Source organism: Rhea americana, unplaced genomic scaffold, assembly GCF_003343005.1.
Source record: "Rhea americana isolate MKP2758 unplaced genomic scaffold, rheAme1 scaffold_227, whole genome shotgun sequence".
In the NCBI taxonomy this organism is placed as follows: Eukaryota; Metazoa; Chordata; class Aves; order Rheiformes; family Rheidae; genus Rhea; species Rhea americana.
Genome location: NW_028186343.1, coordinates 765,011 through 782,608, shown reverse-complemented (window position 1 = coordinate 782,608; position 17,598 = coordinate 765,011). Strand labels below are relative to the sequence as shown.

Below are 17,598 nucleotides of genomic sequence, written 5' to 3'. Positions count from 1 at the left end.
GAGAGACAATCTAACGACTAGCAGGACTGCCTTAGGTGTTACTTTTCTTGCCCTCTGAGGAGAAGAGAAGAGGCTTTCCCAGATATTAAAGGATGAGGTGAAAACGTTGCATCTTTAGTGGTGGAACTTTCCTTCCAAMGGTTTGGCACATTTTTGAGGCAACCAGATGTTGAAAGAAAAAAACGAGGAGGTGAACAGTCTGAATCATATCACATTTCTCTCTCTGGCTAATCACCTTTCACCTTCTCAGCAGGTCTGAGATCATATATGTCTATTCATCCATAAATTCTTCTAGGGAAAACAGAGTTGACAAGTTCTTCGTTCCTACTGTAAAAGGACAAACTGGTAAGGGACAAGGAGGGGGAGGAACCCATGGTTCTACCTGTGAGTTTCTGCATCCAATGAACTCCACTGTTTCTTGGGTGGAAGAGGGTGTGCTTTGTTTTTTCAAAAACAAAATAGTGAAACAGGCACAATACCCAACATTGGTGAACTCAGATTTTTCTGAAAGACTCTTTACTTTGGCTTATTCCAGGAAATTAAATTCTCAAGACAATATAACTACAGTGATACCAAAAAACGGGCAGAAATCCAAATTTTTAAAATCCTTTTCCTTGCAAGTCATCCTCTAACAATGTGAATGCTTAAACTGTCAGCAAAAGTTTTCAGAGTTAACTCATAAGCAATGAATTAAAGACATTAGACGTGTTCAAAATCATTTCAGAGGCAAGCTCCCGAGGGCCACTCTACACGTTTCTCTGTACCATTTATCATTCTGTTGGTTTATGACACTGAAAACATCTGATCTGTAGAACTGTAGAAAAGTGGAGACAGTCCAATTCAGAGGTACTAACACGGAAAGAGGTTTTCTTCCTGCAGTGGAATGGAATGGTTACTCCTTACAACTACATCAAAAGCAGAGGCTGTAACACTTAGGGCTATAGGTTTGGAAACCAATAATTAAGAGTAATGATACAGCAGCACAGGCTTGCCGAAACAAGCCTTCAGGAAAGACTGGGCTGCAGCGGTCTATACGGAAAGGAAATCTCACAGTTCTAGGGAGAAGAACGTTCTCTGGTTTTGAATGTGATGTTTGTGCTAATCAGCTGAAGTGCTGAATGACCAAAATATCCACAAGAGACAAAACTGAGCCGCAGAGATCAGCAAAAGCGATTCAARCTCAGTAGGAGTGAGAATGTCCAAAAACTCAAACTTGAGAGCAAGAATCAGGAATTTGTTCCACTCTTGCAGCCACATTTTGTATGCGGCAGAGCAGGAAGCAAGTCTCTCCCTTCACAAGGGCTCGCGGCATCCTCCTAACAATGGGACAGGACGGAAGGAGACTCCTCTGCCCCACCAGCACTGGCCTTCCGTGGGGCTTCCTCAGCATCTGAAAAGCTTGTGGGATGACTCAGGGAGCACTGTCACAAAGCGTTTTAAACAAGTCCACAACTCACAATGCCACACTGCATCCACAGTTAGACAAATCCCAACCTGAAATGGGCTTCTGGAAGACTGAACTGAGTAGCAATCCTGTGCACGTGGCAAAACTCCCCCTTGACCCACACCAGCCTTCCTGAGCAGCTAGTTGCATCCAGCTTTCAAGCTCTATTATTCAAATAACCTTTTCTTCCTCTGAACGCCAGACTAGAGACCACAGAAAAAACCTTCTGGGCTGAAGCAGGGACAAGTCTCTGCCTTGAGCCAATACACGCTTTGCATCCAGAGGCAGTGCCCAAGTTAGTCCGCATCCTCATAGGCTTGTTCTTTAAAGCATGCTGCTTCTCCTCCCTCTCACATTTAATGGATTCCCAAGAGAAGACACCCATTCCCTTTCCCCACAACCCTGTTCCTACAACGGCTGGGCAAAGTCCCCYGTTCTTCTCAACAGGAAGGAGATCACCTGTGCTCAGCCCCTTTCTTCCACCCTTTGCATATAGCTGTGGCTCAGCTTTCCCACAGCGATCCTCCTGGCAYTGCCTGCATCAGCCCAGAACACAACTTATTGAGGTTACAGCATGATCYTGTTTAAACATGGAACGCCACAGCTCCTAGACAGCATCTGTGCAGTGCCCATGGCCACACACTCTATGAGGACAGAGAAGAACTGGAAAAGAAATGACCTGAAGATCCAGCAGCTAAGGCAGCTTTCAAGATCTAAAAAAWAGAATTTTTCAAATTTCAAGGAATTAAGTGCTGCTGCTCATTTAYCTTTCTCTCTCTCAGTTCATCTCTAGATCTGTTGCTTTTATTGATGGCCATCGCTCACCAAGATACCTCCCTCCTTCCCCCAGACTGCCCTGTGCTTACCTGAGGGGAATGCGGATCGCAATGATTCTGTCGATGGCGATAGCAAGGAGGCTGAAGATCGAACTCTGAGTCAGGACCAGGACGAAGCAGGCAATGAAGAGGCAGCCATAGAAGAAGGCACAGAAGCCAGTGCTGATGGTGATGGCAAAGGGGATTGCCAGCACACCTACGGCAATGTCAGCAGCAGCCAGGGACACCACAAAGTAGTTGGTGACGTTCTGCAGGTTGCTATTCAAATAAACTGCCCAGCAGACCAGAATGTTCCCCAAGATGGCCAGCACGGCAATGACCAGTTCCAGGATGATGTAAGCTACATCTGAAAGGAAGTCTTCTTTCCCATGTACTAGCATGGTGAGAGCGACCAGGCCAATGTGAGAACGTGCCAGAAAAGCTCAGCGTTCATATCTGCAGAGCACTGAACAGCCAAGACACCTCAAAGCTGCCTGGGGTCCGAAGAGCACTCACTCGGCTGCCAGCTTGCAAGGGTAGTTCACACACACCCTTTTTTCCCCATGGCTGTTCAAGATCTTTACAGTAACAGGTGTAAAGAGAAAAAATCAGGGCTTGCCAACTTCAAAGTGGATTAACCAGGCGCAGAATAATTCACCAAACCCAAGCASATAGGGTCACAGAAGAACAGCTCCCTCAGACGAGCAGTGCTCCCTAGGCCACAGAGTCCAGCTGACGACACGGCACAGCGAGTGCACTGTATGGCACTGTCACATAGGCTCTGAATTTTTGTTTCCTGTTGACAATCACGCTGCTAGTCATGGTTTCCTGTCATTTACATACCTACCAGCAACATCCTCTGGTTCTCTTTTTCGCCTTTTCCTCCCAGGACTTAGGAAATATTCTCTTCAGCTGAAGCAAGCATTCAACTTCTTCACTTGTTATTTCCCTAAAAAAAACCCCAAAACAAACAAAAACCACACACGCTAAGTAATCAGCTCCATGGAGATGGAAAAAGCAAAATCTCATTAAAGCRGCATATTAAATTGATAACGGATATTAAACAGACCTAGAAGAATACATCACCGGCAAAAATCTCACATTTTGTCTTCTTGAAAGCTGCAGAGCCAAACCAAGGTTGAGGAAGGCAGTATTTCACAGTGGTGATGAGAAACAAGGGATGTTTTGTTTTTGAGGCTACCAACCAAGCTGGCACTTCGGCAGCTGCTCAATAGTCTGCCCTGAAACACGAGAGCCCCACTAATTACACCTTGGCAAGCGCTGTGCCTGCGCACGGGAAAGGTGGAGGAGCCTTTTCACGTACACCTGCCTCCCTCCCATCACAAGCACAAGACTTGAGCCATCACGTGCTTCCCACCCTCATGTACTTGGGTCGTCCTGCTGGACCCACGTGCTGCTCTGCGATGACATGAACATTCATTCACAAGGGGTCTGTGTTGCCGGCATGCGTGCTCACTCTGTTAACATACTTGCTGCTTTGAGTGCACGAACATTGAAACGTGATCAGTGGCAGAGGAAATAGCCCAGGGTATGTTAAACAGTGACATTTTCCAACACTTCCCTGCTGAGAACAAAGCCCACAAGAGTTTGTGCAAGCTCCCATCCTGCAACACTGTCGTTGTTACATAAATCTTCATGCTATTAGCAAGYCATTTTATTCTTTATACCTGCCTTTCTACATCCACAGATTCTGACACACTCTACAGACAAGGTCAGCATCATTCCTCAAGTACAATCAGTCAGAAACACACCCACCAAGTTACCCACCACCACCTCCCTCAAAAAAAACCCCCAAACACTCACAGCAGCACAGTGCCAACGTCACTTCTCAAAGTGAGCGTTCACGCTCCTGCACTATCATATTCACAAACCTGGCACTAGGCTTGRTGCTCCTTGCAAGAAGACATGCTCCCTACAGCTGCCACTGCCTATGAACACCTATATATCTTCTACACGCCTACATGCCTCACTGATCTTCACCGGTTACCTCATTTCTCTGATTTCAGATGTGGGTTCATTTTAGCCACAGATTTAGTCAAAAAATGTAGCAATAAAGAATATGATTTCCTGAGCTTCATGCCATACAGTCAAGTGATAATTGCCTGCTGTCCTACTCTGTCACTTCTGTTCTGGGTTTTAAACCTTATTTAGCAAAGTTTTTGTAGCAATATTTTCTCATAAATTTAAGAGAAGAGAACAGCTACTCCAAACAAGCATCAGAGGACTAGCATATTAAGAGAGCCATAGCACTAACTGATAGGTCACCAGAGCTTGGTTTCAGATGCAACATGCACCTCTAAAACAGAAGATCCACTAGTGATCTGCTGTGGTCTAACCCACCAGGGTTTCATGCCTTCGCAGTTCACTTTGTGTTTTGAAATCAGAAACCTAATTTCTCAGGACAAAATAAAAGGGTAAAGACAGTGATAATACAAGAAAATATGATTAACTTGTGATTCACGTATGATCTCAGGAATATAATCTGATTGTGGACCTTTCATTGATTTAGAGCTCTACTGCTAATGCTGCATTTGAAAGGAAAGTGAATGGTTCCTGGTGATTTGGATGTGCTTCAAAATCTAGCTTTCCTCTACCTTCAGAGATCTTGGGTATGCATTTTGTTTCGTTAGTGTGGGAGAAATCAACATGAGAGATTAGTTTTTGATCTAGCTATAAAGAGGAAAATAAAGATCATCAATTTAATCTTCTTTCAAAAACCCCAAGAAGTTTCTATATTGCCTATCTTCATTTAGCAAATATCCTGTTTTCCACCAACCTGGCAAAGATTTCTTCTACTTGCTTGTTTCAGTGATGTTAATGTGATGCTCCTGTATCACTTCTCCAACGTTTGATGACCCATTTCAAGTCCTAATGGGTTTGTTTCAAAACAGTGATACTGAACCGTCACCTCTCACAACCACCAGAAAACAGATTAGAATTAATGGCAAATAGAGACAACGAAAACCTGGAGAGAGAGAAAACAGAAAAGGCAAAATGAAAACCGAGCGACAAGGCTCTGCACATGCAAGAAAGGGAAAAAATGTCAGGAAAAAAAGATGGCAGGGAAAAAAACCTAGAGGAAGCAATGGGGTAAAACTGGTCCCAAGAGAAATGGTTTCTGCCTGTCAGGTGTATCACATGGTTATGCCTGAAAGCTCTGAAGTGGGTGCTAAATCTCATGTCCCCTAGTATCACAGCAACACAGACAGCAAGATACTAATACCCTGGCAATGGAGGGGGAACCCTCCACATTTCCCACTTCCTAATACCCCCTCACATTCCCATGCAGGTCAAGCTCATGACCAAATTTCAGCTGTAGAACAAGTTTAGAAAAATTTCAAAAATTATTGGGAGGTACTTGAGAAAAAAAAAAAAAAAAAAAAAAAAGTAAGCTACTCTGTGAGATAAAGCCAAAAGAACTAAGAAACACCCTTCCGAAAGGAATTAACATTAGAACCGGTCAAGCACATCCAGATACCACGACCATTTACTTCAAGTACTACCATGTTGCTCTTACACCTCATACTTCTATGTCTTACACCTCAGCAAAGAGGACTGAAATGAAATTACTGGAATATTCTTTCCCATTTCAGAGCTTCCTTTAGTAGCATTATGTACCATATGAATCCCAGATGCATTTTATTTAGCCTGACTCTTGCAATGGCTGCCTTCTGGCCAACCCCTATTTTCCAGGTGGGCATGGAGTGAAGTAACAAACCTACGCAGCGGAGGTCCCCCAGACATTAATCATTTAGTACAAAGACAAAGCTGGAATTACCTACAGCTCTGCACGTATTTTGGAAAAAAAAAGATGTGAGAATCTCAAGTTTAACGATGAGATCACATACTATTTTCAGACACATTGGAGTTTTTAACCTTCAACTATTTGTTTCCTCGTTTGATTCTAACTTTCTAATTTAGTTTTGAATTTGTCTAGTCCCTTGTTTCTCACCTCCCTTCACAAACGGTGCCCTGATTTTTCAGCTCAATCCCTAGCCATGTAATTCCGAAGCAATCTGTCCAGAAGAGGACAACATGTCCTCCCATCCCACCCCGCTCCGCTCTGCTCCCAGATGGGCTGGGAAGCAATTAGGGAGCGCTGCAGAGCCAGCACACCTCAAAAGAGAAATGACTGGAGCTGAGCAAGGGTCCGAGCCAGGACAAAACAGTATTTTGTGTCCATTTCAGCACGACTGCTACTCCGACATTAGAAAAAGCCGTTATTAGCTGCACGACCCCAGCACGTGAAAGGCCTCACGCTTGCTACATGCAAGAGGTGCCAAAGCCCAGGGGGTTCCCATCTTCCACCTAAACCTACCCCTTGTCTCATTCATCTCCTGCACTATCAGCCTGCAATAGCTGTCATCTAGCATGATACAGAGTCTTTGATTGCAGAAGTATTTCCAACTTGTTTAAAAACAACTACAGGCCCAGCCTCCCTGTGCACATGGCTAGAAATTTACTGCAGTTACAGGGACAAAATGAAAGACTATGGCGATTTATTACAGATTGTCTACTTCATGCAAGACTCAAAGGCACAGCAACTAGGTCTGACAAGATAAAATTAAYTAACAACCTGTTTTACTCACTGGGGAAGTGTATATTAAACATCTCAGGCCCTTAAGGGATCATTATTGCAAGTTTCTCAAAACTTAGGAAGAATAACCTGTATCATACAACCTGCTGGACAGCTACAATTAGTATTTCTTCTCAAGCTCATGTTTTGTTTTGTTAATTGGATCAATTCTTCCTTGATACCCTGGGCTATGTTCCGGCCTTTTCCCCATTATTAAATAAACCTTTCTTGCCACTCACAAACCTGTAAAGCTGTTGCCCTGTTCACTTTTAGTGATTTGGAACACACTGTTCTCGCTCATATTTCAGCCCCAGTGAAAAACTGCTCCTTGAAAATTCAATAAAGCATCTGAACAGCACGTTCCCATGAAGCAATTCACCACTGGAGACTGAGCAAGCTTTTGTTTGGGATCTCCAGTTGGCTTTGGACTAAGGTGTTGCTCCTACAGTCTACTGAGTGCCAGAAGAGCCCAGGTGAGCTCCAGCCAATGTCGGGTTCAAACAACTCTCCTCAAACTTGTTTCCTGCTCTTGTCCCCTTCAGGCTGAGTTTAGTCATCTTGGTTTTGGATGCCCACGCTCCATCACACTAGTACGGAGAGGACTCCCTCCTCTCTCAGCATGCCGGACTGACGTATTTGACAATGTCTGTGACATTTCAGTTTGACAACTGCTCTTGAGAGACACTTGGGACTTGTCACCCAAGACAACTCCGTGGGCATGTCCACAACAAACAATAGTTTCCCYGGTCTTTCCCCGGGGAGCTGGTTTCTCCTTGTTTGCTTCAGGATGGGGGAAGCAGGGTAGGAACGCAGCARGCGGCTCCTGCGAGGCCAGCAGGGAAGGGGGAATGGTGGCCCTTTCAGGAGACAATGACAAGGAACAAGACTCATTCCACAGATAACAGCCTCGCATCTCCTTCTGACAACATGACCCTTCCCAGGTACCAGCCACATACAGATTACCTAGTTCCCTTAGGGAAAATCCTTGAATTCACATACGGCAATGAGCAAAAATTGGTGCYGCTAAGTCACTCGTTTTCTACTTTCCAAAGCCCGGAGGGGGCAGATGCTTATCAGTTTTTATCCTCTCTTTGAAAGCTCTTCAACTCAAATCGAATCTCAGTATTTTTCAAATCAAAGTTTCTAAGAAATTTTGTCTCTCACCATATTTTAAAGAGGATCAAGATGCAATAAATGAGCCAATGTGCACACAAGCTTTACATGCACTCGCAAAAGGTATTTTACAACTACCTCATGCAGAACAGCTTCCCCTTGCCCTCCGTGCTCCACACAGCCGGTGCAGTTGGAGCCATGAGAGCAGCCTCGCGGCTTCTCCCCGTCCTGTTGAAAGATGCAAAGAGGTGGCTGGGTGGGGCAGGAGAGAGGAGGAAGGGAGGCACCACCATCTCACCAAGACATACTTCTTCTGGCTCCTCTATTTGCTTTATTATTGGCTGCATTTTTAAATGATCTTTTAGGTCATCTGCTTACAGTAATAGGAGGAAATTAAATATTAATAATAGACTATTTCCCTGTAGACTRTTCTTTGTTAACAAAGGGTACAAGTGAAAAAAAGCAGGCAAAATCATCAGCATGCCACGCTCTTGGTTTTCAAGTACCTGGAGCACTTGCAGTTACTATCAGTCTTCAGTAGAGCTACAGATGCCCAATCTTCTGCGCCCCTGCCTTCGTGGACACTCCTACAAACACAGAAAATGGTGATGTCTAGAAATTGCTGGTCTATCAAAGGGCTCCACATGGCAGTTGGACCCTTGCAGGGCATCTTGTTTCAAACTTTATCCAAAACGTCATCTGGGTCACTAATGTTCTGCCTGAGAAAAAAAGCAGGGCTAAGGATCCTCTGAAGCACAGAGCCTGCCCTTCTGTGGGGAGCAAGGTCTCCCTCCAGGGCAAAAACCTACGGCTGGACAACAAGATCCCAGGAACGGCTCTGCGAATTCTCAGAAACACTGAACAAAACGAGGGCTTCAGCTTTTCTAAATTTGGTCTAATCCCTTCTTATAGGAAAGCAGCAGCTCTCCAAGCCATGTACTCGCATAAAGCAAAAGAAGAAAAAAGGCTCTTCAGAAATCTGAGGTGCCTCTGATCTTTTTAAGTTCAGGCATGTGGCACAGGGACAATATTTCTGCTTTACATTTCCATCTCTGCTGCAGTCCAGGTCCAAAAAAGAGTCTCTGTTCACAGTGAGAAYGAACAGGGTGAATTTGGGTGCTAAGTCTTTACTGACTAGGGGATTTCTAGGATAACAGACACCTATGCTGCTGTATCAGTAACAGCAATAAAAAGCATAAGCAATCATATCCTTCCAATTTCCCCCATTTCTTTCTTCTCTTCCTGTTTATTTTCAAAATAAAATCACAAATCAAAACAGTCAAAAAAGAGAAACCGCATCAGAAAACAAGCAAAGGTCATAACACAGATGAGCCAACTAACAGAAATGGCTAATCTAAAACCAATATTTCAGCTCTGCCTCCTCTCCTCCAAGTGCTAGAAGTGGATTAATTTTTTATTGCATTAGTGGAAGAGAAGACTGGAACAGTACACATTTGACCTTTTTTTCCCCCTTTCTTTCATCCTAAGTGGATGTTATAAATCCTTAAAATCAAGCAAGAAAAGGAAAAAAAAMCTCACAGTAATGATTTCCATTTTAATTATCATAGAAAGCCAGAGAGGGCAAAACTAAGTAAGATTGAATGAGCAGCAGCTAAAGAAGTCAGAGCAAGCAAACAAGCAAAAGGAGAAAGGTTCCCTTGTGCCCACTGGAGGAGGTTGGTCTTACTGCCCTGGTCTTACCCGGCAGCGGCTGTCGTGGCCCAATGACAAATGGCACAAAACCACATTGGATTTTGGAACAAGCCATTTGTATCCAGGATTAACGATATCAATTCAGCCATTTCCAAAAATAAAAAATGGAGCATTTGGATGACCTTTCATAACACAGACACGTAAAAAAGCGTAACTAGAACAAAGCGCTCAGGCAACGAAGAAGTTTTACTACTACCAACATCATCCACAATGTCTCTRAGGACCCAGTTTTCCTGTTCTGCGTGAGGGAAGAGCTGAAAGTTAAATTTTGCCTCCCCTCAGCCCTACCAAAKCCAGCTGTGCTCACACATGAGGAACATCTCCTTCAAGAACAAATGAATAGAAATGAGGAAACAGGATTTCAAGATGAGGTGACCCTCTGAGGAATAGAGGCTAGGGAAGAATTTGCTTCAGGAATACTTACCAYGCATTAGCAATAGCTAATGCATCCACTCTGGTAAATTTTAAAGCAATGGTGTGGACTTCTCTCCAGATGCAACCTCACCTCTATATGAAGTTTCAAGACACGCAGTTCCAAATTTAGTCTATCTCTTCATTTGCCTGCATTTTTATCCAGTTGTTCCCAAACCCTACTGCCTTCCTGAACTGCAAGTGTGCGCTCCACCTGGCCTGCAGAGCTCTGCTGCCTTCCCACTGAGCACCATCGCGCTGCAAGTTGTAACAAGGGTTCAGCTAAGTCCTACCACAGTGAACCAAACCCCCTAGGCTCCAGTGCRGCCGTGCTGCTCAACCAGGGCTGCCAACATCACATCTTCTACAGGCTTTTTTCGCCTGTATCCCTCCATCTGGCTTAAGATCTCTCCAGCCCAAAGTGTCCTCCTCTGCCCTGGTGAAGGCACTGGACAACATGTACAGAGATGAGCAAATCCGACCTGCCTCGGACCCAAAGCAAACCTGAATCACTGCTTTATCTCGTCTGCTCGTACACCAGTATCCCTGAGCAATGGTGATTGCTGGGGACTCGCCCTGGGGCTTCCATGTCACCCAGATGTTTGGRCTCGTACTCACCCATGAGACAAAAGCAGCCCTCTTGGGCGGCTAGCTCAGCCCATCGCACCCTTCCTTCCCAGCTCGCGCCCTTCTCTGATCGTTCGGAGTGGTGTGACGGCGGCAGCGTCCAGCCCGAGCTCCCCACCCCGTGCCTGCTGCTGGCTCCCTGCGGGCCGCTCGCTGCTGCCTCCGTCTCGGGTGGCGAGCAGGTGCTCCTCGTGCCTCGCAGCGCCCGCTGCCTCGGAGCCCAYGGGAGAGCCCCCGACTCCTCCCGTGCCCCCTGGACACACACCACCGTGCTTTACTCAACTCACTTCACCTCAGCTTGTGAACCGGCTGTCAGTGAGTGAGACAGCTTTCAGACAGACTGACAGTGCTGGCGTCATCTGCTCACCCCAGAGGCAGGCAAAAGCCACAAAAACAGTTTTTCTGCTCAGTTCTTCTCCAGCAACTTTCCCTCTTCTACTTCCGTAAGATGCTTATCCTGACTGGCTAATCCTGTGTCACCGCTCATCACCCCATCAGTGCTTCTGCCTCCCAGTCTCAAAGCCATTTACAATGTATTTTGGGGACTCTCCCAGCCTCTGTGCTGGAGGACCTGATGCTCTGATGTCTCAAGGCCACGTGTCCTTACTCAGCCCCCGCTTCTCTTCGCTGTGACTTGCACCATACTTCTGTCACTCTTGCAAAATGACTTGCACTTTCACTATCACGGGCAGCCAAGCCAACGCAAGCCTTTCTAGAGGTACTCAAAGCTTTTCATTTTCCTTAAATAAAGCCCTTGATTATAATCCGATTTACTAAGAACTCTCCAGTGCTGCTGCTTACTGATCCCCAAAGTGTCGACATTTAGCTGATGCCCTGAGGACTCTGATGAAGCCGTTCCTTCATTTCCTCAGTCCCTGTGCTGTGGTAAAAGCGCATCCGCTTACATTCAACAGCCAGCTACTTCTGCTCACTTCCTCTGGCTCTGCGCAGGCCAGAGATGTGGATGCTCGGGGTGGAGAGAACACTCACTGCTGGCAAAGGTGATGTTCCCAGACGCACTTACTTTCCTTCTGCATCAAACTACTGCACTGGAGAGCCAGTAGCCATTCATAAATTGCTTTATAAAACATTTTACTGGACCAAGCATCTTGTCAGTGGTTTATAAGTTGGTGTGCTTGCCTACAGGGAACAGAAATGCCAGACGACCAGCAGCAAGCACACTGCTGTGAGAGCAACTCTGCTACCATGCATGGAAAGCGGTCCTGGAGCTCTATGAAAACCTAAGCTATTTTACAGTTTCTGCACAGTAGGACCATAAAAAGCTCCAGCTGTAAAGAAATCTGCAACCGTTTCTCAAATGTATGACAGCCACTATCCTCACAACCAGCAGAGCAAAGATAAACCAAAAAAGATTCCCAAGGCAAACTCCTTGGGGACCGTGGGATTTAACTCCAAGGACGAAAGAAGTTAGTCAGGCGGAGATGGCTCCAAAAGAGGCCCCCAGAACAGACATCCTCAGGCTTTAGGGGTGTTTCTACCCAAAGGGACCGAGTCCATCTCTTGCTTGTTTTAATCATACAGCTAGGTTGCCGTGTGGCTATATGGAGGAAACGGAAGATCTCCCTTCAGGAGAGGGGCTGGAAAAACAACAAAAAATGTCACTGAATCCTCTTTCCAGTCTTCAGCCCAAGAATACAGCTCCTTACCTCCCTATAAGCTGCAGGAGCTGGCACCACTTAGATGTACCAGAGCAAAACAATCATATAACCACATCAAAAYCCCCAGAACTCCATACATCTACCCAGCTTACAATCCCAAACTCCTCTCAGTGGGCAACCAAAATTTGGATCAGCGTCCAAACAAGTCCTAAGATGGTACAAGAGATTAACGTATTTTTTACATGTCTGACAAGGTCAGGTGCCTCATAGATCCAGCTAAAGAGGTCTGATTTCTCAGAGGGCAACACCTTTAGAAATCAAGAGCTTCAAGGGATCGAGTAGGGAGCCATTAGCACAAGTCATTTTTGCCCGAAATGCAGGCCTCAGAGCATTTAACTAATCTTTTTAAAAGTCAGTGTCCTTCCTCACACACGCTCTGGGAACCGTAATGGTGCTGGTGGCTGCCCAAGTAAGTCAGATGTTATTTTCCATCATCCTATTGAACCTGGGCACTGATCTGTGCATTAGACGCATGTGGAAACTGTAATTATTCAAATCAATTTCAAACACGGGTCTTTCTTCTGAAGAAAGTATTAAGGAGCCAAACATCTCTTGACTATCTTTTGTCCTGGGAAATTTTTCTTACGGAAAAACTCAGCATGTGCTCAAGGATATGGGTCTCATACTGAAACCAAAGCTGTTATCACCACCCAGGATGATATTTAACAGCCCACCTCCCTTAACTCCTTAATCTCAACACCTGATTCATACCAGGATCTGACAACCCCGTTCTGGGGAAACTTCAACAGTCAGAAGGGCAGGTCAGCTCTTGGAGGACTCTCCCACTATCATATGGGGGTTGCGAGTAACGGGCCAACATCACCGGAAAGGCAAAGGTTAGAGGCTCTCCAGGAAAGGGAGTGCAAATACTTATGCTCCTTTAGTAAGAAAAAAAGGAGTACAGAAGTAGGAGACAGCCACGATAGGGGAAAACAAAACCAAACAGCCCCAGAGAAGAAAAAACAGGAGAAAAATGGGAGGGACACTGAAGCCAACTACTAAATGAGGAAAGAAACTTCCTTCTAATGGGGAGAGCAGCGCAAGCCTCACCACTTCCAAAGAGATGCCTTGAAAGAGCAGAACGAGACCAAATTCCCTGTGTTCAACAGCATTACTCACTCAAAYACACGGGGCCCGGCCCCACGAGAAATGCAGACGGGACCCCCAGCTGGYGCTGGTTCGGGTTCAGCTCGGCTCCAAATGGCCCCAGCAGCAAACAGTCCTGCCCCTGCCCTCCTGGAAGAGCTGCTGGACAGGGCGCCACGGCCGTCCCTGCGAGCGTCGCCCGGGATAAACACTGGGGCCGCAGACACAGAGGAGGCTCTACCTCAACTAGCAGCAGATAAAAACAGCCTGAATCTGCAAGATACTGGAGGCCTCTGGAGAACGGCCGAGCGCCTTCCACCCTGGCTGCGAGCGCAATCGCAAATGCTAATCGACACGCAGATAGCAGCCCAGCATGTCATCCGTCACGTCTCCAAGGCTGCAGGAAAAACCCCCTTTCCTCTCCTTGTGTCGGAGGGACAGGAAGGCTCCCTCATCCTCCGCGTGAGCCGGCCTTGCCCTCCCCCTGCCCGGCTGCTCCTGGCTCAAACTATCCCTGCGAGGAGAGGAGAAGCTTCGCTCCCGCTAACTCCTCCATTGTCTCCGGCGCATTGTTTGTAAATGTTCCCTACAAACGCCTGTAGAGCGATCTCGATTCCTGCTTCAGATCTTTCCACATCCCCCTGTAACACCTGGCCTTTATCTCATTACCTGTCAGAGAGTGATAAACCTACCGCATGCAACCCCACACTTATCATTTAAGACAAATACAATCCATCTTGTAGCTGTCATCTCTTTTCAAACCCTGCCCTCCATGGCTGTGTTTGTAGTTGTAGCTAATTACTTATTTTGATGGGGGGAGCTTGAATTGTGTAGCTTTTGGAAAAAAATAAATAAATAAAATCAAAAAGCACTAGCAAGAGCCCCAAAACATACAGGAAACTTCAAGTCTGGCCTTCCTGGCACTATGTTTCCTGTTCCTTTGTCAGCAAGGAAATTCCACTACTCCTGCTCTTCTATATTATCTACAACAGCATTTGCATACCCTTGGAATACCATTCATTGTGTTTTATGTTACCTGCTATTTTTTAATAACCAACCAACAAGCAAAATAATAAAAGCATCCTTTTTTCCAGAACAAGTCCTAAACTAAACCTACAAGATTGAGTGAGTTGCTTAAATATAAGCAGCTAGTGAGTTCCAGACCGCTCTCAACTGCCCCCTGCGCCTCTGCTGTCCCTTCTGAAGGGCAGGCGTCTCCCTCAGGTGCTATCCCCTTCTCTGCCAGCCCCATACAGGGCATGTGGCACCAGAATCAAGTCCATGGTGCCCTGAACAAGAACGGACAAAGTTTGTGCTCAAACACTTTCTGCAGCAGGGTTTTCTCCTTTGCCTAACAGCGATCACGTTGAACATGTCATTTTTGCAGAGGCATCTCATTGCATTTGGCTTTTCTCTGAACTCTCCAATGCCTTCTCTCAGAGGCTCATCAGCTCTTATAACTCTCATATATAGTTAAGCTAGCCATGGGGGTGTTTCCTGCACATCAGGAAAGTAGGGAGTCTCCACTGCACATCTTTAGAGCAGGACGGACAAGTATCTGTTAGGAATAGCACAAAACATAGCTGATCCTGCCTTTAGGCAGAGGCATGGATTAGATGACCTCGAAGTACCTCCTGAGGATATTTTCTATAATTGAGAGTTGTATGTGCCATCTGGCCATTCTGATCTACAGAGATTTACTTCAGAAAAAAATGTGCAATACAACCAATAATTATTCTTGACACAGATGTAATCTTTGCAAGGAGAGAGGCACCTTCCGATTTTACAGAGGAAACCAAAGCCGTCAGAGGTTAAACGACCTCAAAGCAACAGAGACCAGAGTCTTGTGTGCATTTGCCCAGACGCTCTTGCTTTCCCCGGGCAGAATGCAGCCAGCTGTTCACCYCTCATGGTGAAGCTACCATTCAGCTACACGAGCAGCTCATTAAGGTGGCAACTTTCTCCTCCTTTTTAGGATGAGCAGAAAGGCAGGGAACTGGTGCTGTTGTGTTCACACCAYTCAAGCGCTGCTTGTTGAAGGTGGTCCATGAGGCACCAACCTACCTGGTCTTAAACAACAGACACCTGAGGAACAGAAACAACTCTACTGACTAGTGAGAGTCCATCCTATTTCCTTAACACAGAGCTCGTGATCTCTTGTTGTTTTAGCTTAGAGTCCAACAAAAAAGAAAATGCTTCAAAACTGCATCTCTTTTTTTCCAGATGAGAAAATAAAGAAGGACCTAGAGAGTTATTCATCATCCACATGGCCTAGAGAGCATGAACGAGAGCTGCCACCTCTTCCACCTGAAGACAAGGCTGAAATCTGCAGGACACCAAAACGCAGAGATGCTAAGGTTGGCCTTAGGATAGAAAAACAACCCCCAAAACTTCACTCTTGCAACTGAGCAGAACTCTTAGGTGGAGAGGGCTTAGCCACACTACGTCTTGCCCCATCTCACATGCAAAAACATGGGTGGAAACATCAGACTGAAGCAAAGAGCTGAAGCATAACGAAAACAACTCTTTTGGTGGAAAATCTGTGAAGTCTTGAACATCCTGTGTAGGTGAGAAATCATACAGCCATCACTCACCCAGGCAAAGCGGAAGTGGTAAAGGAGGAGGTTTTCCCTCTGGTACCAGATGGAAAAGCTGCCAGGCTCAAGACCGAAGGGGGATGTATGCAGCCAACCAGCCCCGGCCCTTCTCAGAAATGCAGCTGAAAGGAAGAGWGAAAATTTAAAACAGCCTCCCCAAAGCCTCCTCCTGGACTGAGCTTTCCCCAGTAGTTCTTAAGAGGGTTAAGCACATGGCTCAACATAAAACCCATTATAGAAGATTAAACAAAAAGATGAATAGCTTTTAAAAGTTGATTACATTCAAATGCAACACTGCCAGCAGCCCTTATGGAAACATCCTATTAAAATATCAGCAAAAATAGAAATGCAAACACAGGAGACCTGGCAAAAGGCTTTTCAGCTCTGATCTTCAGTGCTTTCTGTACCCACTGACAGAAGGGCAGAGGCTAAAAACATCATTACTAGGTTGACATCCCTTGACCTGACACAGGATGAAGCTGATTCTATTTTTTATATAYAAATATACATATGGAAAGAGAGATTATATGCATGCAAATTATAAACTTATCACATGAACATGGGAAAAAAGGAGGCCTATCTTTTTTTTTTTTACGCTTATGAACCCTGGAGCAGGTCATTTTTATTTTATATACACACATACGTGTTTGTAGTTTGTACCCTTATGTTTTCTCTACAAATTCAGAAGTCCGCAGCTTTCCTGGCTAATTCAGAATTTCATCTGTTTGCCGCGTTAGTCGGGATTTCATTTTCATAATATTCTTGGGCTGTATGATTGCATTTACAGGGACTTCTATAACCAAGATCAGAATAAGGCATTTCTTCCTCAGATCTAATCCAATTGAAACATTGCTCACATCCCGATTGCTCACTTTAGCTAATCTTCCCGTCCTTAGCCCGGCAGCGTGCTCTTCGGAGGCCGGGGAGCCGGCGCGCTTGCTTTCTGCGACATGCCAGGGAACAAATTTATCAATCAATTACAGTCCTTCGGTTACACGGGCCCGAGACTTACGAGCCCGATAAGAAACCTGAAAACAAATACGTCCAAAGATAGAGTTATCTAATAGTCGACCATCTGCTTAGTAAAATAATTTAAAGTAGTTAAGGCAATTCTATTAGCTGCTCTTTTCTAAGTGAGTCACGTTGTCCTCCGCGTTAACCCTTCCCGCCCCCTCCGCGGCCCCGCGGCGCGGGGAGCGCGAGGAAGGTGCCCGCAGCCCCCCGGGGCGGCGGCCTCGCGTGGGACGTCCCGCGCGCCGCCGAAGGGACCCACCGGGAAGCTCTCCGCGAGGGACGGGAACGGGCTGCCCGCGGGTTACGGCGTTTGTCGGGAGCGGCGCCTCTTCCCCCGCGCTCGGCTGCGACGCGCGTGGGAACCTCCCTCGCTGAGCAGGGCTCGGGAAGCCCGCGGGATGCGGAGCGCTCCCGGGGAAGCACCGTTTTACGATTAGTTGCTCGCAAGCACAAACAGCAGCAGGGCCGGGAGGAGGACGGGGTGCAGGGGGCAAAGTCCGGC

The 17,598-nt window shown here is 46.2% G+C and overlaps 1 protein-coding gene across 5 annotated transcripts in view; it reads right to left on the bottom strand.

Annotated features, from left to right (window-relative positions):
• ADORA2A (adenosine A2a receptor) overlaps positions 1 to 17,192 on the bottom strand; it is a 28,641-nt gene extending 11,449 nt beyond the window's left edge. For 2 of the 5 annotated variants that reach the window (XR_014895943.1, XM_085305811.1), the window contains exons 1-5: positions 16,955 to 17,192; positions 16,080 to 16,204; positions 8,476 to 8,556; positions 5,057 to 5,245; positions 2,311 to 3,208 (exon numbers count right to left, since the gene is read on the bottom strand). Coding sequence is in view for 4 of the 5 variants with exons in the window: in XM_085305811.1 (XP_085161937.1) it covers positions 2,311 to 2,660 (350 nt within the window). In the remaining variant the exon portion in view is untranslated. The remainder of the gene's footprint in view (positions 1 to 2,310; positions 3,209 to 5,056; positions 5,246 to 8,475; positions 8,557 to 16,079; positions 16,205 to 16,954) is intronic. The other 3 variants (XM_085305813.1, XM_085305812.1, XM_085305814.1) reach the window with 3 other exon arrangements.
• Between the last annotated feature and the right edge of the window lie 406 nt (positions 17,193 to 17,598).